The following is a 24,286-nucleotide window of genomic DNA, read 5'->3' as shown; positions in this document are numbered from 1 at the left end:
TACCCCTGGTCTAAGGTGTTACAAATGTCTCAATCATTCAGTGTCTGCTTCGAGTTTTTTAAATAGACCATCACTGGTACAGGCTGTTGCAAATCTGCCCCATTGTTAAACAAATATCCAAAGGCAGGTTTGGTAACCAATGCCTCTAAGTATCCTGATTAGCCACTCAAGACTCATCACATTTTAATTGATCTATAACTTCCAAGCTTGTCAGTAGCTGCAAGAAACACAACCCTTCACACCTGGACAAATCCAGGAACAGGAGTCAGGCAATGTAACAACTGTAATGTAATGGTCCGACCCCTTTCCCCCCCCCGTTTTGTTTGGACTTTAATCAACTAACCATCAAGAAAAAAAAAACAACTTTAAAGCTATACAATTAAAACAGTATAAACAGCAAGATAGAACTGCCAGCAAGGTGAGCAGTTCAGGGAAGATCAAGAAACGATCCTGCACCCAGCTCACAAGTGAACGACCCACACTCCGTGAAAGCTGACAAGAACCGCTCCCAGCCTGCTTGGGTAAAAATCTCTTGCAGCTAAAATAATGAGGACTGTAATAGCTCAGGTATTGAATACTAAGAAAAAGTCTTTTTCTGTCATTTAGTTTTATAACTTGTTGATAGTTATTAAAGCAAGCCTTTATGCTATTAATCAACTGAGTCTTGTGTCAATTCTTAAAGCACCAGGTTTAAAATCCAGTTCGTAAGTGCAACAGGCTAGAACGCAAATAATTGCTACAAGTTTCATGCTTTAAGAAGCAAAACACAATCAAATTAGAATCCTAGGGTTGGAAGGGACATCCAGTCATCTGGCCCAATCCCTGCACAAATGCTGCTCCTAAATCATCCCAGATCAATGACTATTACAGCTGTGTGAAACGGCTATGTCTCTTTTTTATTTCAGATGCGGCTGTTTCAGAGGACAGTGATTTGTTTCGGTGTTTTGGATCACTACTCTGTTTCAATTCGGCCAAATCTGTTGCAGTTTCCATGCTGTTTTGGAGATTCCAATTGGCTGGGGAGAAGCAGAGACAGCCGGATGGGCTGCAGGGTCTCCTGTGGCTCCTCTGACTGTGCCTGCCTCTTCCCAGATGGGGGGGGGGGGTCGCAAAAGAAGCCCCTATGGCTGCCCTGCCCGGCCCCACTCTAGTCCCAGCACTTAAAAAGAGCCCTGCACTCATCGGCTGTAGCAGCAGCAATCAGGGACTCCAAGAGCCCCCCTGTGCAGCGCAGGGCAGTGGGGGGGCAGTAGGGATCAGCCCCACCCCCCCACCTGGCAGCTGTTGCATGGCATGGGTGCATCATAGTGTGCAGCGCCCTGCCAAGCCGTCTGGGAGCTGGGGCTGCTGGGGCTGAGCAGCTGACAGGTGGAGCCATCCCAGGTCCCAGACAGTGTACAGCACGCTGCTGAGCCGTGCTGCACCTGCACCATGGGGCAGCTGCTGTGTGGGTGCCAGGCGGGGGGTGCAAGCCCTGCTGCCCCTCAATACCCTGTGCTCCACTGAGGGACTCTGCCATAAGCATCCAGGGGCCCTGATTGCCATTCCTGCAGCCAGTGACTGCAAAGTTGCTTTTTTTTTTTTTTTTTTTTTTTTTTATGTGCCAGGGTGCTGGGGCTGGGGGCAATCAGGGACTGCATGAAAAGGCTTTGCCAGGAGGCCCCAGAGTCCCCACAGCCCCTGCTACTACAGCTGGTGAGTATGGAGCTTTAAAAAAAAACAAAACACTTTTTTTTTTTAAAGTGCTGGGAGGCTAGGTTGGGCAGGGCAGGCATAGGGGCTTCTCCTGCAGCTTCCCCAGCTTGGCACAGGCTGCACTGAGCAGACTCGGGTGCTGGCGTTGGCCCCAGCAGCAGCCTGTCATCCCATGTGCAGACCTAGGGGCTCATGCCCCCTGGGAGGGCTGCAGGGCTGTGCTGGACTCTTCCCAGGGGGCATAGGCCCCCAGATCTGCACATGGGAAGACAGCAGGCTGCTGTCCCTCCCCCAGAGCACTGGGATTGGAAGGGACCTCAGGGATAGATCACAGACACTGGCCAGCTACAGATGTCAATATCCGAGCAGTCCCTCCACTCCTCTTAGTTTCTGTTTCCCTGCAAACCCGGGTCCAAAACATTTCCAAAACATTTTGGATGGTTTTGTTTTGTTTCGGAGATGTTTTGGAGACTTCTGTTTCGTTTCGGATTTGATGTTTCAGGAGCTGAGACACCTCCAAAATGAAACTACTGCCAAAATTTCACACAGTCCTAATGACTATCCAACCTCCTCTTGAAAGTCCGTGAGGAAAGAAGCTTCACGACACCCTGGACAGTCTATTCCACTGCCCTACTGTTTTAACAGTAAAGAATTTTCTCTCGCTATCTAATCTAAACCTCCTTGGCTGCAGTTTAACCCACTGCTTCACACCCTACACTCTGCAGGAGGGGAAAAAGCTGTTCTCCCTCTTCTTTATGACAGCCATTCAGACAGTGTACTTGAAAACTGCTATTATGTTCCTCTGTTAATCGCCTTTCCTGCCAGAAAAACATGCCTAGTTCTCTCAATCTTTCCCCATACAGCTTGTCTTCTACCACTATATCATTACCGCTGCCCTCCTTCATTCCCTCTTTAACTTCTTCACCTCCTTAAAAATGAGGCCCAAAATACTCCAAATGATAATGTCACTTAACTTGGTGCTGGTTAGGCATCATCTCCTCCATCTTACCCAGTGCTCCTGATGATGAAGCCAACATTGTTTTTATGTATTTGTTTTACAAATGATTCACGCTGCTGACTCATGTTGACTCCATGATCCACTAAAACAGGGATGGAGAACATTTGGCCCGCAGGCCAGATCTGGTCAGCTGGGGACTCCATTTCCCAGCCACCCCTGCCCACATGGCTTGGCTAATCTCCAAGGAGACCACAGCCTCAGCCATGCCAGCAGCAGGTGCAGCAGACCAGAGCTGCTAGGACTGTGGGATGGGTGCAGCTTGCTCTGGAGCCAGGGCAAGCTGCCCCCCTTGGTATTATACAGTGCTAGAAAAACTTATGAGAGCTGCAAAACTTGCATATGCATGATCCTATCAGTCTTTCACCATAATTAAATTGTTCCATGCTCTGGGCAGGGGCATGCACACAGGGGATTGTCGCTCTGCCTCGGCTCTTTGCAGCAGTGACAGCCTATCTGGAGTTGGGGCAGCACCACAATCCCCTGAGTGGGTGCCCCGGCCCGAAGCGTGCAGGCTACAGATCGTGACTCTGCAGCAAGCTGCCCCCATCCCATGTTCCCAGCAGCTATGGAGTAGGCCGCTGCGCTGCTCTGCTACGTATGCTGCCAGCATGGCTGAGGTCTCCATGGAGACTAGCACAAGCCATGCGGGCAAGGGCAGCTGGGAAATGGAGTCCCCCAGTTGACTGGAGGCTCCCCATCCCTGCACTAAAACTTAAGATGCAGGGCCCCTGTCTGCCATGTCAGGAGCTGCACAAGCACCTATCTATGGAGACCAAAAAAAAATCCACATGTAATGGCTGATTATGGTGGTGGTTATTTGGATAACATCTACATCCAGATGTGGACTAACTAGACTGAGGTAGAGAAAGGGGAATGGAGGAGTGGAGAAAGCTTACTGAAAGGAACTGTTCAACAGCTACTGTGCAGTTGCTCTTTTTCTGCAGTTCATGAAAGCTTGGCCTCAGTGATTAAGCTCCATTTCTTTCAGCTTCCACTTTCCAAGGGGTAAGAGCAGGCATACAAAACAGTTAGCATGCATCAAAAGACATGAAAAAGGGAGAGAGGCAGCAATTAACTCTGTATAATTAGTTCACCTGTCTGTAACCTCAGTGGCATGGAGATGCAAAAAAACCAGGAGACATTTGTAGCCCCAGGAACCTATTATTTAATCTGGACACCACAAAAGGTGAAATGAAGCCACTGAGAGCTAAAACACAACCTGTTTTGATCCAGCAAGCAACCACCAAACCAGCCATTCAAATCAGCTCTGTCAGATTCATTCCTTCAACATAAGAGATGCCGGTGATGCTTTGTTTCCGTTCAATCCATACTTGTTTCTGCTGCTATGCCTGGATAAAGCTGTCCATCAGAGATGGATGTGAACAAATTCATCTTCTACTAGCGCTCCCCCCTGTCCTTCTGCTCACTTCGGACACTTCCCCTCTCCCCCTCAGGAACTGGCAGTTATACGCGTTCTTCCCAGTCTCACGCCACCTTTCCTCCAGATGCTTCAAACACAGCAGCAAGACAAACATCAGCCAAAAAGCAATCCTTTTTATAACAGAAACCAGATGGGCAAAACAAAAAAACCTACTTGTAGCAAGAAGCAGCACTGCCCTTCAGCACAGCAAGCTTCACAGAGAAGCAAATGCAGACTAATGCCTACATGCAAAAAACCAGGCTCCCTCCTACTTCAAAACCAATTCCATGCTCACTTTCTATTTGTACGCAAGGCAATCACAGTCTCATCTGCTTTGGAAATAAATTTGACTTGAAATGCAGGGGCTGGTTTAGCTAAACTTTTACACTGCTGGGGAGAGGTAGATGTGCCTGCAGGACTTTGGGAGAATACAGAGGCACCTCCTAGTGACCAGTACCAAGGCATATCCAAGCAGGGCTTAGTAAAGGGATAAATTTTGTTACCCTTTCATCAAAACAAACTGAAGTCACATCCTCGAAGGCTGGGACAGCCTGGGAAACCAGCAGCAGTGCCCTACTGACCAAGTGGTAGGCCTTCTCCAGGGCCAAGCAGCGTACACCCTAGGATACAAAGCGCACAAGGGCTCTCTATTCCCTTGATGTCTCAGGATCTCTGCAGGATATATGGAGCTTCCTAGTAAGAAGACCTGTCATTACCAGCAGCTTCCAAAATAGTGAAGATATTCTGGGGATGGCATCCCATAAACAGTAGAAAGGTTGGTAAAAATCTCTGAAACCAAGACAGTCTGTGCTCTCCAAAGCTGCTGGGATGTGAGCTGTGCAGGCTGTCTGGCAACTTGTATACATTCATGTATCCCACTCAAGGTCTCCTAAATGAGATGACTTTATCTTGCCTTTCCCTTCACAGATGCTGTGCAAAATGCAGCAGGCAATCAAAATACTAGGAAGATATCATCTAGAGAGCATCCCACCTGGCCCTGGGTGGCCTAGAAGACAGAACTACATATCACCAGGGATCCCAGTTTTCCATTTGCTGTGGAAAAATGCGGATTTCCTCCTTTAATGGAGAAAAATGTAGATTTTCTCTTTTAAAGGAGAAACATGACGTATTTTCCCAGTTGAAGGAGAAAACCAGGGACAAAGGCAAGTTCCCCTTACAGACTGGAACAGTTCCAGCCTGCAAGGTGATGCTTGGGGCTGCAGGAAGCGGGCAATCAGGCAGGGGAAGCCATGTGTATGTGCGTGCGCAAATGCAGACGGCAGCCAGGCAGTGGAGGAGAGCAGCTCCCTCCAAGTAAGTGTATTGGGGGTGGGAAGGAGCACAGGCCACATGTTGGGTTGGGAGGGAGAAGGGGCACAGGCCACACAGGGGCTGGAAAGGGGGTACAGGTGACACATTGGGGGAACAGTGGGGGCATGTGCCCCCCAAGATTTCTGTGTCCTCAGCAGGGCACAGGGCTATAGTGGGCCAGACTAGCTCCAGAGGAACTGCCTTTGCAGTCCAGTGGGGTGACACGGTGAGGGAGGGAGCACCGCACCACCATGGCCACTAAGCTGAGGTGCCTCCTGCCCACCCAGCAGGCACAGGGGCACAACTGTACACTGCCACTGTACCTCACCATGGCAGCACAGCACTCCCTCCAGTGCAGGTCCTGCCTGCTGGGCCATGGAGGTGGCTCCTGTCCAGATCTGGTCCAGCTTGGCCCAGCTATAGCCCTACACCCTGCTGTGGATACATAAATTTCAGGGAGCACATACACCGAGAGGGCTGGAGGCAGGGGGTCAAAACTGAGTGGCACTGGCAGGCCCAGGGGGTGATGGCTTGGGAGTGAGGGGCACCAGAATGGGCAGAGCACCAGCATATTAGGGCTGTTCAGCACCATGAAGTTGGGGGAGGAGGGAGAGGGGATCAGGACACGAGTGAAGGAGGCAGAAGCAGCTCTGATTTTCCATGATACAAAACCCACAACCAAAACACTAAAATTTACAGGTATTTAGAATTTATTTTATTACAGTGATTGAGGAACTGTTAGGCTTTCACACCGGTTTAAAATTGTAAACATATCAATAAAATATTGCATTCAACTGATACCCCTCCCACACACACTTTTCATTTTAACTGTGGGGGAAAATGCAGATTTTGGGGTTTTTAGTCAGAGAATTTCCAATGTTTAAACGAAGAAAACCAGGATCCCTGGTGATCAGTCAGCATCTGACCAGTTCTGTCCTGCAATCAAAGCAGCTGTGCAATGCACAGATGTTAACAGTGGAGCCACCAAGTACTTCCAGGGAATGGATTACACCATTTCTCTATTCCTGGGAAACCTTCCCTGACACAAAAACATACCCACCCACCCATCATGGAATTGTGAAAGATTCTTGTCATTCACCCTTCCAGACCATCACACATTGGCCTGTGTGAATCCCCCACACTAAACTGGGATACTCAAATACTTGGGAGAAGAGTCCCTTTCTGTTTATGCTCTGAGAGGCCTAGAGAAGGGAGCAAAGAACTAGGACAGGTACTTCTTGCATTGCCTCAACGTAGTCTGGGGCACCCCATGTACATGAGGTTTTTGATGACCTCCTGGAAGCCTGCGAACCTCAGGAAGTATAATCTATTAAACTATATGTAAAAATGTTCAAGTACAGCAGCACCATTTTGCAATCTGCCAGGCATCAGTAGCTGTCAGGGGTTGCCAGATGGCTACTGTCATTAATCCTGAAGTCTGTCCAAGTAGGCCTGAGGCTAGCTTAGCACAGATTCCCAAGAAAGTGGCCTCCAAACCAGTCCAAGCTCTTTTCACCACAACCAGGACCAGTAGCCTGTTCTGATCTTAGAGAAAGTGCTCCTCAATTGTGGAGTGGACAGGATTCTCTCTTCGTGCAGTTCACAGGAATCAGAGACAAAGATCCTGCTCAGCTCCACTGCATGCTGAGAGACAATTGTTCTACACGGCCCTTTGGTCCTGACATATTACTTACAACTGCTTATTTATGCAAGAGAGGAAAGTATTTACAGACCGAGGCAGAAAGCCATACACATCCAGTGGGCCTGGCACATTTTGGCCTAACTATACGTTAAGGGAAGTCTATGCAAGAGGGGCCTGACTTACAAATAGCTTTCCATATGTAGAATCTAATTATTCGGAGAGCGTCTTATGTTCATGGTTGTCTTATATTTGAGTAAGCGTGGTAGTTGTCTGCACAGGGATTTAGGTTTGTTTGAAAAAAATCTATCCAGAGCAACTTCAGTTAGATCAGCACAAAACTCAGCTGCTGTGGGCTCAGGCAAGGGGCCTGGCTCCACACTGCTGTGCACACTCCCAAGAGCAGGGGGCACATGCCCCCCTCAAATTTGTGCGCAGGGCTGGTAGGGACTGCAGGTTCAGTCTCCCCACCCTGCTGCCATCCCCCTGGGTCCTGTAGCCCAGCAGGCAGGACCCGGCACAGCAGGGCAGGGCAGAGCAGAGCTGGCTGCTGCTCCCGCAAGCCCCACACTGCCACCCCCAATGCTGCTGGGTGGGCATGGGGCCACTTGACATGGCAGCACAAAGCTCCCACCAGTGATAGCACTGAGCTTGCCCACACAGCCCTGCCACAACGGGTCCCACCCACTGGGCTGTGGAGGTCCTGGGGGGAAAGGCAGCAAGACGGGGAGTCCGAACCCACAATGGGCAGCCAGCACCTGCCCCCACCCCGTACACAAGACGGGGGAGCATGTGCCCCCTATCCCCTCCTAGGGGTACGCGCAGTGGTGGGGAGCCAGCCCCACGACTGTTCTCTAGATGAAGCGCCCAAGGCGTCGTCCCATTCTCCACTCCCTGCAGGGCCTTGCGCGCATGCATTCTGGCTCTACACCCCAGGTCCCATGCACTGCCTGGGCATCAGCCCCAGCCCTAGCCTCACCCTACTCCATCCCTCCCTCCTTACTGGGGCCTCAATTCCCCGCTCCCCTGACTGACCTGCAGGAGATGCTCTCCAGGCTGCCTGGTGGCTATATGCATGTGTAACATGGTGCTCCTTGCCTGACTACCCTTCTCCCACTCCCCTCAGCCCCTTGCAGGCTGGAACTCTGCCAACCTGCACACAGAAACCCACCATTTCCCATGTTTTTCTCCTTAAAGCGAAAGAAGTCATGTTTTACCATAGCAAATAGAAAACCCAGATCTCTGATCATGGGGGAAGGTTAATTAACACATGGATCCTTTTGTGGGGGGAAGAGTATCTGGAGTAAACAAACACATTGGCAGTGCTGAACCATGGGGTCACTATGGCTTGAAATGCTGTTGATTCTGGTGGGGCCCAGCTCAATGAACTCTACGGTAAATCACAAACCTTTTGGTTTTGGATTAATATATTAAAAAAGGTACAAAAGCACCACTAAAAGTAAGTTTATGAAGTTTGTGTGTTAAAACTTGTAGCTGTTTCAAAAAAGGTAAAATGCATCAATTATGGATGAACTAAGCCTATGGCACCCATTGAAATAAATATGCTAGGCAAATTACTAAGTCAGCGTTTTTTAATTTGCTCCTCATTTCCATGTGCTCGAGGAGAACAGGGTCTGACAGGAACGAAAGGACTGCGGGGGGAAGAAGTTCGGGGGTGGGCAGGTGAGGGCAAGGGGGCCACCTGAACTCCCCCCAGATTTATTTTTCCCTGCTGTAGCAGTGGTAGGGGGACACATTCAAGGCAAATCTCCAGTAATTAGATTCTATACCTGGAGAAATTGCAACACATTTACAAAATTTCCATACGTAGAATCTAATTATTTGGGGAGCATCTTATGTTCATGGTTGTCTTACATTTGAGTAAGCGTGGTAGTTGTCTGCACAGGGACTTAGGTTTGTTTGAAGAAATCTATTCAGAGCAACTTCAGTTAGATCAGCACAAACTCCTCCCTCAAGCCTTGGTTATTTTTGGCCTAGGCTATTTTTGCCACCAGAAGCACTGGTGGGAGACACCCAATACTAAACCTGTGCATACCTGCGCAGCTCCACTTTGTCTAGTGTGCTGGCAGGGCATTAAGTGCCTACTGGGAAGGCACAGCTGCTGGAAGGGTCATGACAATCAGCAGAAGGTACAGATGCATCCACAACTTTGGCCAAGTTTCCAAGTAGCAAAAGAAGCCTTCTTTCAGGGGATAAACTGGTTGTGCTCTGCCAGCACAAAGAAGGGCTTCTGCTACTGCAGGGGGTTAGGAGTATGGATCCACCCCAATTTTGCTGGCAGACATGAGGTCTGAAAGAGTCCCATTCTCAGTGGAAAATAAATCCCTTCACACTTTAAGATACTAAAACATAACTGGAATTAGATAAGGAATTAAATGTTCTTTGCGCCTTTTTAAATTCAACTTCCCTGGTAATTAGAAATGTCACCTTTAGTCCTCCCTAGTTTTGGAAGTACGCTGGGGTTACTGTGATCTCTCACACCTTTGCTGAGAAAATAATGCCAAGACCCAAGTTTTAAAGCTAGCATTTCAAGATTTTCTTGTTTGAATTTTTCAACGTTGTCTGTAAGGTTTTCCAAGATCTTAATTCACTCTGTCTTTAGTTACCAGTCCCAAAGAAGCACTAGTTTCTAATTGCTAAGCTGAGGGGAGGGGAAAGGAAACACCTTTCAGGCCTTCTTGTCTATGTTGCCTAATAAGCTTCTACAGATTATTTCCAATGAATGCATGCAGGTTTAGCCCATTCTAAAATACTTTTTTCAAAAACAAGCAACAGATGCCCTTTTCAGACTTTCTATTCCAACTTGCAAGAGCCAAACTTTTAATCTTTTCAGTTAAAATTAGCCCGCATGCACACACATTTACATTTTCCTTAAGCGTGTATGTAACAGCAATTGTTGTCTAATTGCTATCATTATTTTCCATTGTGGTCTATGAAGACATTTCACACAAAAGGAAAAATATTTTTGACACAAAAAGGTTGTGGCTTTAAAAAGCAGTGCAGCACATGCTCCAGAAGCATGCGCTGGCAGGCAGGGAAGCCTGGTCCTCCTGGGAAATGCTCTGGCTCTTGGCCAGAGCATCTCCACTCCTCTAGTTGTCCTGCAGCTCCTCCAGCATGCCGGGAGCTGGGAGAAGCAGGGAAATGGCAGTCTCTCTGAAGCAGGGCATTTTGCCCCGTACCACAGACCACAAGGAGGGGCATAAGCAGCGGCAAAAAGTAGCAGCACAAAGTTGCACTGCTATCTTCCGCCCCCACCCCCCGTAAACACACACTTCTGCATGTGGGGACATGCCTTTAGTAGTGTCCTTACGCTCACTAGGGGAGGAGAGCCTAGACTAGGTTAGTTAAGAGCCACTGTAGTCGAACCATTTTTTGTGAAGCTGGCTGACAGTCTGCATTATCCTTTCTAACCTCCCCTACACCCCACACCCTAGATAAAAGAAAATGAACATCTTTGAGGACATCTCCCTAGATACGCTGCAACTGTTCAGCAAGTATCTGAGGTACCTGAAGTTATACTACTGTATCAGAAGCCCTGCACTCACCAGCTTTGGCAGCAGCAATCAAGGCCTCTGAGGGCTCATGGCAGAGCTCCCCCCACACAGCACAAGGCAGCAGGGATCACACCCACCTTCCCCGCTTGGCACCCACACAGCAGCTGCCCCATGGTATGGGTGCAGTGTGGCTCAGCAGGGCGCTGCACACTATCTGGGAGCTGCGGCGGCTCCATGCGCCAGCCAGAGCCCGGCACTGCTCAGCCCCAGCAGCCCCAGCTCCTGGACAGCATGCGGCGCCCTGCTGAACCACGCTGCACCTGCGCCATGTGACGGGGGGGGAGGAGGGAGGGAGGGATGATCCCCACTGCCCCCCACTGTCCCATCCTGCATCCAGTGAGTGTGGGTCTTTTTGTTTTGTTTTTAAGTTCCAAGACAGGGCTGGGGCTGGGCAGGGGCTTCCCCACAGCTCCCCCTGCCTGGAGAGAGGCAGGCACAGCCGTAGGAGCCACAGGAGAACCTGCAGCCACCTGGCTGTGCCTGCCTCTCCCTAGCCAATCTGAATCACCAAACCTTGCAGGAACTTCTGAAGCCGGTTTGGCCAAATCAATTCAGGACAGCAACCCAAATCTCCAAATCGAATCACTGTCCTCCAACCTGGCTGAATCTGAATCAAATACTTCCCTATTTGCACAGGCCTAATAATTAGGTCCTACCAGCTCTGCTTACCAAGTCTTTTATGCCAGATTAAATTTTTTGGTTCACTTCGCATGAGGCTCAGAAGTAATAATTCACATTGTAATACTCCAGTTTTAAAGATAACTATGGAACAGATAAATAAAACTAGAAGGGTCTTCATATTGAAGAAACCATTGCATCTCTAGGCCACTTGTAGATAGTCATATACAACTTCTTTGAAGACAGTAATCTTCAAAAACATTTTGGGGAAAACCATATAGTATTTCTGGATTGTGAGCCTCACACACAAACAACAGATTACTCAAACAACATCCCTGCTAGATCTTCCAACAGATTCCTCAAACCTATTTGAATGACTTCAGTCTAAACTGATTTTCACCTTCAGCTAGCTCTCATTCATGCCTTAAGCCCTAGGCCACTTATTCAAAAGCACTGCCTAGATAAAGGCAAGACAACAGACACACAACTTGTATCATCATCACCATACTGTAGGAGCGGCACTCTGTACTTTTGCCAATAGAGGCAATAGCTTCCTTATATACACACAACCACTGCAGAGGATATTAGGCAGAACTCAGTGAAACACCATAATACCTTTCCTGAAGAGGAGGAAGAGCAGCAGCAGCAATTATCCAACACACACCTGTTAATGCTCAGCAAGTCAAGAAATAACCTGCTCAATACTAGCAACATTTACTTCTGCTGCAGTCCACAGGAAAATTAATGATACCTCAGGGTCACATGCAAGTCAGATGACAATGCTGACATAGGATATGATCCCTTTCCAATCACATTCAAAGCATAAACTTGCAGAGAAATAGGCGTGGACTTGCATGCTGTTACACAGCAGAGGTGAAGACAAGCTGCAGATCCACTGAGTCAGCATTTTTGGGATAGGATATTTGAGTGTTAAGACAGCAAAAGAATTCAAATGCTTATCAAAAATCAATATAAGTGGTTATTTCCCAAGATAATGATATGGTTAATGCAAAATGCACTCTAGCTCAAGGAAATTTACAGATCGGGTGTAGTACTGAGTACCAAGGCTGCTGATTACCAGGGAATCGGGTTTTCTGTTCACCACTGAAAAACATGGTAAAAACTTAGATTTTTTCATTTTAAGGAGAAAAATGCAGGAAATGACAAGAGTTCCAGCCTGGAAGGGCCCGGGGGTGAGAAGGAACAAGGCTGTCTGGCCTTTAACAGGAACAAATTAAGGCCCATATAGCGAGGGAGTTGGGCACAGCTGAGGGTGGGGATGCTGCCCAGCTGGGCATGTGTGCGACTTGGAGCTGGAATGCACAACCACATGGCCCAGGTGGGGAGTGGGACAAGGCTGTGTGCAGTTCATCCAGGGGATGGAGCAGGGCAGCTCCACCACTGTATGTCCCTCAGGGGAGAGCACAGGGGCACATGCCACCCAGATGTGTGCACAGGGTGGGGACAGGCTACCCACTGCAAGCTCAGGCATCCTGCTGCCCTCCCCACTGGAGACTCCATGGCCCAGCAGACAAGACCTGGCATGGCAGGGCAGATTGGGGCAGGGAAGTTCAGTGCAGCCATGGCGAGGCTCCCTCTGCCCACCTGGCAGCAGTGGTGGCAACATGGAGTTGTGCCCCTCACTGCTGCCAGGAAGGAACCTCCTTGCCCAGCCCTGCTCTGTCCTTCCCGGTCCTGGCCACTGGGCCAGAGGGCCCAGGGGGATGGCAGCAGGGAGGGCAGCCTGAGCCCATAGCACCGCCCCCCACCCCATGGGCTCTGTGATCCATTCTGCTGCAGCAGCCACTGCCTCCTGCAGGTGGCAGCTGGGACTCAGGTGCTGCTGGGGGGTGGGGATGGACGGATGGCACTCCCGTGCTGCTGGGGGGTGGGGATGGACGGATGGCACTCCCGTGCTGCTGGGGGGTGGGGATGGACGGATGGCACTCCCATGCTGCTGGGGGGTGGGGATGGACGGATGGCACTCCCATGCTGCTGGGGGGTGGGGATGGACGGATGGCACTCCCATGCTGCTGGGGGGTGGGGATGGACGGATGGCACTCCCATGCTGCTGGGGGGTGGGGATGGACGGATGGCACTCCCATGCTGCTGGGGGGTGGGGATGGACGGATGGCACTCCCATGCTGCTGGGGGGTGGGGATGGACGGATGGCACTCCCATGCTGCTGGGGGGTGGGGATGGACGGATGGCACTCCCATGCTGCTGGGGGGTGGGGATGGACGGATGGCACTCCCATGCTGCTGGGGGGTGGGGATGGACGGATGGCACTCCCAGGGGGCTGCGGATCCAGGTCCCTGGCCCCGTAAGACCTGGTTGCTGGGGAGTGAGGGGCCTGGACCCAAGTCCTGGTGAATGAAGGGCGCAAGGGGAGCTCTGATTTTCCATGAAAAAAAAAAAATGTGATTGAGGCACTGGTAGGCTTCCAAATTGCTTTAAAATTGTACACATATCAATAAAGCAGTGTGTGTGTGTGTGTGTGTGTGCGCGTGTGTGTGACATTTCTGCAATTTTTTTAATCAAAGAATTTGCGATTTTTAAGTGGAGAAAACCAGAATCTCTGCTGATCATTCCCCATCACTCCCAGAAGGAGCCTATTCTCTCCCTCGTTGTGCACAGAAATTCAGCTAGACTTACAACCCTTGCAACTGAAAGGCTAATTTTGCCAATGGCAACAACATACTCTATACATTGTTACTTTGTCTCTCAAGTGCAAAGAAATATAGTGCCTCTGCTTTATGAATACCTCCTGGCAAACAGTGACTTCTCTGGTGATTATAGGTTTGTACTTCTCACTGAGGAATGACAAAGTTTTTACACATTATGAGAACACCACGGATGAATACAAAGGGATAGCCAACCCCTATGCATCTTTTTATAATACAGGCAATCCCTGCTTAACACTGTTTCACTTAGCACTATTTCGCTATAACGCTCGTTTTAAATTGATACCTGGTTTCATTTAGCACTCAGTAAGTTTCATTATAAGGATCGCGATCACCATCTTGGGTCATTAAAAACACTTGCAGTCGCCATCTTGGGTCATCAAATACTTTCGGTTTCTCTTAACGCTCATTTTTTCAGGAACCAATTAAGAATGCTAAGCGGGGGTTGCCTGTACCATGTTTTCAGTTAACCTGTAAAAGACACAGAACAAAGTTGCTAACCAGCCAATGGAGCTGAAGTTTTCCAGGATGGGCACTTGTTTCAGAACGAATCTTTGGGAAACTTTGTTCAAAAGCAGCACTAGTGAAAAATGTTTTGTCCAGGTTAAACAGTTCTGACAGTTTTCTCTGATGACAAGTGCTACATGATTTGGATCTCTGATTTTAACTTTGGCAAGGTTGCCATTTTCCCTCCTTTTAATTTTTTTTTTTTTTTAAATAAGATATACAGAAAGTTTTTTCCCATAAGAACAGAAGACAGTTTTATTTCCAAAGGTTATTGCTTGCTCAGACTGCAGCATACCCATGCTCAGTAGAGACTTGCTATCTTTTTAGCCACTAGATTTCCTAAAGGTTCTTCAGCCCATAACTAAACAAGATTATCCCTATAATGGAAAGGGAGCGAGAAAACCCCCCCAAATGATCAACCAAAACAAGAGATGGAGACTAGGTAAAACTGACCTGAGGAGGAGCTGTGGGGAAACTGGAACTGGTGGGTAGAGAGAACAATGTGAGAAAACAGGAATCTGTCTCATTCACTGCACAGGCTAGACAGTGTCCACATAATGAACACTGGAAGTCAACATTGTTTGCTCAGTGTTCAATGCCTTATTTACTGCATATTATTCCAACACTGCTCTAAAAAGAATTATTTTTCTCATAAGATTTTCTGTACTGCTAACCACTTCATTATGCTAGAACCAAAGGGACTTACTGGGTCTTGAGTCCAGTCCCTACTAAAAGCAACCACATTCATTTAATAAATTAATCGAGATCTAAATGCCTCTTACAACATTATTTCCAAGAAGTACTGTGAAGACTTAAAAGGGTAACGTTCTCCTCTCCCACCCCATCTATAAAGCAGGGATAACAAGGCAGAAAATAAGGTGAAAAATATCAACTAAGTGTAATTACCTCAAGATTTTAGGTACCCAAGACTTCATGTTTTGAAAAGGTAGCTTGTAGTATATAAACTATTAATACAGTGCGGACCAACATTTTTGGCAGGCATGGTACAAAATTAGTCCCACACCTACCCCAAATACCACTCCAATCCCTTCCCCTACCCAATCTGTTGTTCTACTTCCTGGTAACTGCCTAATCTGTTGCACTACTTTCCACGCCCTGCCCTATTTGCAGCTGTGCTATCTGTCCCCACACCAACCCACCACCACATGCCACAGAGGCTGCCTATGCAACCAACTGGCCAACCCTCACTTAACACATTCAGGCTCCATTCCTCTTGGGTTCAGCTGCAGTTGCAAGTGATTGGCATGTATAGAAATTAGACACCAAGGTATCACATTGCACACCCAGGAAAAGATGACAAGACGAGGGACCACTTGTAAAAAGGCTGGTTGTTTGTGACTTACTCCGCATCACCTATGAACTTTAAAGGAGATGCAGGACAGAAATTCAATCCACATGACAACATTTACCTGTAGTAATACCAAGACCATGCTCTGCTTGCAGCCACCTGCTTCATTCATTCAACCCCTATCCTCTGGAACAAAAGTAACCTAAAAACATAGTAACTCCAGTTCAGATTCATCTCGGTCACTGAATGAGGAAGGGGTCTGGATGGGGGGAGGGGGGGCATGCCATTATACAATTAAATATTACATAAGAGTGCAAGGGGCCTACTGACAAAATTAGAGAGACAACATTAATTCTTCCATTTCCTAGGTTGAATTTTGAATCTGCGTCCTTAATAGTTACATTAAATAAATGCTATATTTTAATCAGTAATTCTTAATATGCATTTCACCTTTTGCATAATGGTTTTTAGGACCCTCTCTACCAACTGAAGTGTGCTTTTGTTGTGACATGTGCTACGTGAAGCATGGTCAGTTGAGAAATGATGGCAGAGATGAGAGTTTTTGATGGAAGGTTAAAAGACAGGAAAGATTTAAAGAAGAACCTGTAGGACAGAGGTTGTTTGGAGTGCTAGAGATGAGAGGGGCTATTCACTACTTGGATTCTATTCCTTATGTACACACACCGGTGGAAGACAGGCAAGTACATTTCAGAAGGCAGGCTATACTGCAAGAAATGCATCCTGCAGCAGACAGAGGTGCACTGATATATCAGTCCATATCACATCAGCACCGATAAAAGGAAAATTGATATTATCAGCAATCAGCTTTTTTTGGCCAATAATGTCACCGATAAATGCCATGTGCACATGCACAGCTGCAGCGTGTATGGAGTCAGGAATGCAGCCCGGCAGCTTGAAAAGCAGTGTCCAGCCAGTAATGTTTGGGCAGGAAAAGATGTGGGGGAAGGAAATCAAGGCCCTCAAGCTGAAGGAGGGAGTGGGGCAGGGGCTCCCCAGCTGGGCAAGGCACAGGATGAAGACATAGGCAGCTCATCTGGAGATGGGCAGGGAGGCAGTGGTGGTGCTGGGAGGGGGGCTACAGAGTGGCTATGGCGAATTTTAGGGTGGCTGTAACCCACCCTGTAGCCCCCCCACCTCATCCCTGCACACACTGCGTCGCTGTGGCTGGTTTCCATGGAGACCCCAGGAGCAGCAGCACCATGTCAGCACAGGACCAGGGTTTCCATAGAGACCAGCCCCAGTAGTGTTGGCAGGGGTTGCGGCTGGGTAGGGAGCTGCTCCAGGGCGGGGATGCTGCAGTGGTGACTTTGTGGTCCATAGCTGAGGCAGAGTTCCAATTTGCTGCCTGCACGCCTGGGGCATGTGGGCAGATCACGGCTCTGCCCCAGCTCCGGACCATGCTGTCACTGTCCCAAGATCCCAGCCCCAGAGCAGCTCCCTGCCCAGCCATGCACTCTGCCAGTACTGCTGGAGTCATTTTTCATGGAAACCCTGGCTCCATGCTGTCATGGTACTTGCCACTCCTGGAGTGTCCACAGAAACCAGCCATAGCTATCTGGGCAGGAGCTGCTGGGATATAGAATCCACCACCCATTCTAGATGCTTCTTTCTCTAGCAAGCTAGAAAAGCATTAGAGTTCACAAAAGTTTAATAGTGGTTCCACTCACAGTGCTGAAACCAATATGGATTCTCTTTCTAGGCTAGAAAGAAAGTACCTAGTTAAGTGGTGTGACAGCAGCACATTTAGCTCCAAGGCATTACACAGTTCTGTACTCATGCCTTTGGCCAGTCTTGAAAAGGAACACTATTCCTTTCCAAGACAGCTGAGTGAAGGTCACCAACATTGTTGTTTAGCCAACACAGCACCCGTTCTATATTAGCAATTCCTAGAGCCCGTGGTTATAGTGTAGACTGAAGAGAATCAAAGGTCTAATGCCAACACGATGACCCTTACAAAAACCCAAAAAGCCTATCTGAAACAGCAAACATGAGATTTGAGCATACTCAGCATGTAGGTCACAGGTGAATTCAGAGGTACCTGAAACAAGAATTAACCCAAGATTTTCTTTAAATGGCTCTTCCCCACCCCACTTTCACATAATCCAAATCACAGAAGCTACATAACTCACTGTATTTAGTTTTTAGACCAGTGGTTCTCAAACCTTTTTTTAGGTTCAGGTCACTCCTCCATATTTTCTTTTAGCTTGGCAACACCCTAGTTAAAAATCACTGTTGTGCTGCCTCAGTTTGCCTTGGTGGTTTCACTTGAGATGCTGCCAGCAAAGTTCCCTCTAAGCTGCGCATGTGCACAGCATGCACAACAAAAAATCTTGCTGCACAGTAACTTTTTAATGTGGCACACCCGCCCAGAGAAAAGCTGGGCTGCGACTTCCTGCAAACTCTGGGCGTGAAGCGTGGTGGAGGCACCAGGGCTAGTGCGGGACACTTACCGGTTGTAAGTTACAACTCAGCTGCACGGGGGCCACTCCACTCAGCTCCTCACCATGCCAGCATCACTGCAGGGAGGGAGAACGGTGTGGGGCAGGCAGAGGTTCCTCCCCGAGGTGAGGCAGGGCAGGAACAGGGCTGGGGCAGAATTGGGCACTGCACGGGCTCCGCCAGCTGTGGGGAACTGCTCCATTCTCCAGCCCCTTCAGGCAAGCTTCACCCTGAGCCCCAACACCATGTGCCTCCCTGGCCCAGGGCGGGTAGAGGAATGGAGAACCTGCCTTGTGAGAGGAGATTGGAGGTTCCAGGCCTCAGGGCTTCTGCTGATCACCTGAAGGAGCAAGGAAGAGCTTGCCCCGCTCAGCTTTAAGCCCTGGACATTGGCCACAGCCAGAGGTGGGAGATGGGCTGGGAGAGGGGGCGCTGGTGCCCCCAGAGGTATTGACAGACCACCCGAGTGCAAGGACTTGTGAGGGTTTTGTCTGCCTCTAGCATGGGGCCTGGTCAGCTGTCTAGGTCTGTTTGAACACATCTTGCCCAAGAAATGCCTTGCCACTGCCATGGCAAGGGTCTCAGTGCTCCTGCTGTGTGTCCCACTCCCATCCTGTGGCCCAAAGTGGGGTTTTGGGGCAGGGGCTACCCTGGATCTACAGTATGTGAAAGGGGCTGGAGTGGATGTTGTCGACCCCTTTTCACAGTTGTCTGTCAGCATGTGCAGGGGTCCCACCTTGGATTTTCCACCAGGTCCCTTTTAGTCTTATGCTTCTAAATGCAGGCATTCCCCTGGTGCATGCTCAAGAGTAAATTGGATGCTTATCTTGCTGGGATCCTATGACCCCAGCTGACTTCCTGCACTTTGGGCAGGGGGCTGGACTCGATCTCCCGAGGTCCCTTCCAGCCCTAATGTCTATGAAATGGGGAGGCGGGACCAATTCGGGAACGGAATGAAGCAGCATGCTCGCATATTGCTACACCTTAGAGGGAACACTGGCTGCCAGTGCCACAGCCGGGCCACAGCCACTGCATCCCACATGCCTAAACTCTTTTAGAATTCAGAAGATATTCATCTGCATCCCATGTCATGATATTCTGCCCTTCTCCAGATATTGTTGCTTCCCTCGTACAACCCTCCACTACAAGCCAAACATTTTGTGTGATGCTGGATTATTTCTAATGGGAAAGCACCAGGAAGATGGCTATATCTTTGTGTGTTATAAAGAGCTGGGAAAGGTGGTGATGAAATGATGGATATAAGCCAACATTGCAGCAGAACCAGTTACTCAAGGGAGAATTATAATACTGGGGGGGGGAAATCAATACACCCATCAGTTATGTTTGCTGCCTTAAACAGATCTCACTCAGTCTTTTGATCTTGCAGCCCATTTATTTAAAGGGCACAGAAGTCAAATTAAATTGGATTAATTATGCTATCATTTCTCCAAGGATGCCAACAGTTACATTTAAAAAAAAAAAAACAAAAAACCACTCAGGTCTGAGAGACATTTCAGTCTGTTTAACAAAAAGTGGCTGCTAACTAATGATAGAAAGGTAACAAAATGGGGGAAAACCTCACCCACGCCCCCTGCATTTTTCTATGAAAGGCACAAGAAATGTGTACTTCCACACAGCCTCTTCTCACTCCCCTTGAAGCAAAACCTGTATCTACTTCAACACTGTTCACATGCAGAAAGCAACTGGAATTCAGGATATGCGAGACCCACGCTCCATTTTGCGTTGAACAAGCTAAGCCACAATTGTGCATCTAACACAGAATTTGCTTGGATGCCACAACACACGTGCTTTTATTATTAGACCCAGCAGCACAGCAACTTGACACATTTTAGAAAATAGCAAGGAACTAGCTTCTTTCCATTTTGAAGACAGAGACAAAGATAAAAATTATCTTGAGAAAGAGATTAAATTACAGGATTAGAGATAAAGGGTCGATTAGAGGGACACTATTAGAAGGACGCTGGCTGCAAGTTGCTTGAAAGGAGTTAGTCAAAAAAAAAAATTCTGTTTTCTATCAGATCTCTCTCTATATATAGCAAGCCTAGCCTGAACTTTTTAAGCCCCCCCACCCCTTTTTTGGCTTTTCTGCTGCTGTTCGGAAAGGTCTTATGAGCAGACCTGAACAGACTTAGCAGAATTAGGCTGACCACGTCCTCTTTGGTGTGCACATACTCAAGTGCAGCCAACAGTGGTAAACAGCTTCACTACAGCCAATACTGGTAAACACCAGCTTGATGCAAGCACGCAGGTAATACAGGACAGTGATGATGTCAGCAAGCTATTGCAAGAGACAGGTCCTGTAACAGACCAGTAAGTGAACCTGATAACAGACAGCATCTAGTCAAACTCCCCACCAGGAACAGGCTGAATGAGATAGAAAACCATAATTTCTTTTTCAGAGAAGAGTCGCACGAGATTACTGTCCAACACTAGTATATACAAAACGTTCAATGGAACCATGAATTAGGCATGTTAACAGTTTTAATTTACTTGGAAAACATCCCTTCCGAGAAGCTAGGCTGCTCAGATCAACACACTTTACTGGATAACATTTGTAGTCCAGAAAGATTCCTTCTGTTTAAATAGTATTAAATTTCACACAGGCCTCATTAGAATTTCCTCTGAATTAAAAGTCAACAAATTAAAGCCATTTTCTGTGCTTTCAAGTTCTGGTTGAGAAGAATTACAAGCAAAAGCCATTCTGGAACATAAGACTCTTATGCATACACTAAGGCCTCATTTTCAAGGCTCTCAATCTATTACATATACAGTTCCAAAGGAACTGCTGCCTAATTTCAAACACAAAACGCTTGGCAATTGTTGATGTGCATGCCATGGAGAAAGTCAGGAACATGAAACACTTAGATTAACGAAAATTCAGCTAGAATAACTACTAACAAAACAAGTTTCAAATTTCTAATTAAATTTAGGATTTTAACTGTCACTGCAGGCTTTGAAGTGTTGCAGAACAAAAATCGCACAACACAGATGCATTCACTGCATAAAGTTTTATCAAAAGCCTCCAGAAAGCAATTCTTAATCCTCTTAACACCTACAACTGTGTTATCCACACACAAAATACCAAACAAACAAGCAACCACCACAGATCTATTTCAAACCTCATTCTGTTTCCCATGACCAATATTAGCACAAGTCCAAATCAAAGCAGTAAGAACAAGATTTAGGTCAAAATATATGCCCTGCAAGGAAGCAGTTTCATATCCATCTGCATCACACTTTTTCCGGGCTTCTCCACCTACTGGACTTTATTTAATTGTCACGGCATGTCTCTGTATGAGAAATTTTGCTCCAGCTCTTAGCTGTTTGCATTTCCCTTTCTGAAATACACAACGTACCCCCTTCCACCAATTTTATATGAGCAGTCCTTTTAAAATATCCATGGTTTCATTTAACCTGGAAAGAGAGCAATCAGTTGTTTATAAAGCCTTCTGAAAGGGTCAAAGAGTTTCTATTAAGCAACTGAATCACTTTCCTCCCCACAGCAGAAGAACATAATGGCTCTTGACATGGTCCCAAACCCACACACGAGCCCCAAACAAGAATCGCTACACAACTTGTGGTGATATTTCTTGGAATTCTCTTAATTGGAACAAATCAGAAATTAGCAAGCATAACAACAATTAATAATAATGACAACTACATTTATTGAATATAGTACTCCTCAGTCTCTTGTGAGCTAAGATCAAGTGTTTTCTGGGGGAAAAAAAAAAAACTAGTCTATTTGCAATGACCCTGCAGTATCTTACGTAGACGGAAAATTCTAGTTAAACCAAACATCTGAATTAAATACTACATCAGTACTTCTGTTGAACTGGACAAAAAGTAAACACAGATGATTTAAAAGTGTATGTTTTCATTTAAGACAGTCTCCTTAGAACTGGAAAGTTCTGATTATTTTCTACACATTTAGAAATAGACATGAAAGATGAGAGCATTTTAGCAATAAGAAGAAAAGCAGGGTTTTAGGATCAGCTTTCTAGAAGGAATGAATTTGAATTAGGAACATAAAGTTTGAGACCTCGCGTCACTGTTTAACTCTTCCACTTAACAAAAGGATGTTAGGGATGCACGTACGGTGCAGAAATACCTGGAAACAACCAGCCTTATCCTAGGCTAAAAGGGAGAGTGCGAGGTAGCAGATTAAGTCTTTATCTCAATGGAAGAGTGACGCTGAAGTCACAAATTATGTGTGAGGCAAGTATGTCTTAGGCCAACCCCTTGCATTGGACCCCATCACCAGGATAAGAGTTAGACAAGCTTTTGAATGGTGGGGGGCTGGGCTCGGGGTCCTTTCCAGCCCCTAACATCTATGAACGAACGCAAGACATCCTTCTGCCCGTTTCTGGTGACCACAACACTGCTCCAGTGCTGAGGGAAAGGGTTCATTTCCTAACTGATGATCTGCAGGGTCCCTTCCACCTCCTGAAAAACCCGTACCCTCCCCTTTCACTCAGCCGGTTTCTGGCAGGTGTGATTTTGAGACCACGGGGAATGCCAACGGAGGTTTTTTGGGCCGACACCGATGGCCGGTTTTGAACAAGCCCCATCGGCCGACGTGTGTCTGGGTAGCTCGGAGAGCAGCGTCCAGCAGGTACGTCCGTCACGAGGCAAGTGGCTGAGGTCGTCTCCGGCGACCCCCGCCCCCAGCCAATGAGACAGACATCCTCCGGTCACCAAGTGCACTCGAAACCAAGCTGTGCTGCGTCTGGTGAGCCCCCTCTGTACGCCGTTGCCCACCTCGAGCAGATGCCAGACAAAGCGCAGGGCGCGCTCGAAACCCACCGAGCCGAGCGCCCTTTTGTTTCCTTGAGCAGCCGAGCAGGGAGCAGTGCCACATCAGACCACCCCCCTCCCCGCATCCCACTGAAGCCGTGAAGGGGCCGCAGCCCGGGCCAAGCCGCCCCGCTTACCCTCCTCGTCGAGCTCGAGTTTCTCCAGCATCCCTTCGGAGGCGGCCGCGGGCTGGGGAGGAGCCGCCGCTGCTGCCGCCGCCTGCGGAAGGGGAGAGAGCAGAGCGCGGTGAGCATCCAGGCGCCGGCTCGGCGGCCCCGCGGACGGGGCAGGGCGGGGCGCGACGCGGCCTCCCGCACGCGCCGCGGGGGAAGGGGCGGGGCCCGCGCCCGTTACAGCCCAACGGCCGCCCCGCCGCCGCCGGTGAGATGGTTCCACCCCCCCCCATGCAGCACCGAATGGAACGCGCCATCCGCAGAGGTCCGCGCTGTAGGGAGGGGCGCTACCACTTCCAGCAAAAAAAAAAAGGAGGGGGAAGGCGGGTGATTGATGGATGCGCAGAGCACTCGCACCTCGGGGCGAACCACCCACCTTTCTCACCCCGGCGAGCTGGGAATACCACTGCTCTGCCCAGGGGCGGGGTTAAAAGGGAGTCAGCCCCAATCCCCCCCGTGAACCGGTATTGGTATGGTCCGCTGGGTTCACCTGCATAAGCAGCACCGGGGCGGCCGGTTCCACTTCCCTCCCGGGGGGGGGAGTGAGCTCTAGCCCCGCCCCTTGGGGCGGTGTAAGTGCGACTTAAGGCGCCTGACACCTTGTAGTGCTGCCGGTGCGCAGCGCATCCCCGCGGCTCTCGTGCTGCCTTTTACTTGGGCCCCGTCCTGCCCCATGAACAGCCCAGCTGCAAAAATGTGAAGGAAGGATGACGCCTTTATCAGACCACAAGATTTTTGCAAAAAAACAAAAAAGTCTTTAATTGCAAGCTTTCAGGCACAAACACCCTTCCTCAGGCATTAGAGACAAGATTGTAAAAGATTTGTGCGTCCACAATTGTGCATTTAATGCAGAACTGATTCAGATGCCACAGCCCCATGCTTTTGGTTATTACTCCGCCCAGCAGCAACTCAGCACATTTTAGAAGATAGCAAGGAATTAGCTTCTTTCTATTTTAAAGATAGAAATTTTAATTAAAAGATTTTGTGATTGGTTCTCCAACACCTGATGAAGGGTGTTTGTGCCTGAAAACTTGCAATTAAAGAACTTTTTTTTGCAAC

General features: G+C 48.4%; 1 protein-coding gene across 5 annotated transcripts in view; it reads right to left on the bottom strand.

Annotated features, from left to right (window-relative positions):
• The window catches only part of PRKAG2 (protein kinase AMP-activated non-catalytic subunit gamma 2), a 333,890-nt gene that overhangs the window by 68,620 nt on the left and 240,984 nt on the right, over window positions 1-24,286 (bottom strand). For 4 of the 5 annotated variants that reach the window (XR_016442380.1, XM_090047729.1, XM_090047730.1 and 1 more), the window contains one exon: window positions 23,192-23,273. The exons of the other annotated variant lie outside the window; for it this stretch is intronic. Coding sequence is in view for 3 of the 4 variants with exons in the window: in XM_090047729.1 (XP_089903855.1) it covers window positions 23,192-23,273 (82 nt within the window). In the remaining variant the exon portion in view is untranslated. The remainder of the gene's footprint in view (window positions 1-23,191; window positions 23,274-24,286) is intronic. 5 annotated transcript variants of the gene reach the window in all.

This window comes from Crocodylus siamensis, chromosome 5 (genome assembly GCF_052110815.1).
Source record: "Crocodylus siamensis isolate JL-2025a chromosome 5, ASM5211081v1, whole genome shotgun sequence".
Classification (NCBI taxonomy): Eukaryota; Metazoa; Chordata; order Crocodylia; family Crocodylidae; genus Crocodylus; species Crocodylus siamensis.
This window is presented reverse-complemented; position numbering and strand designations above follow the sequence as displayed.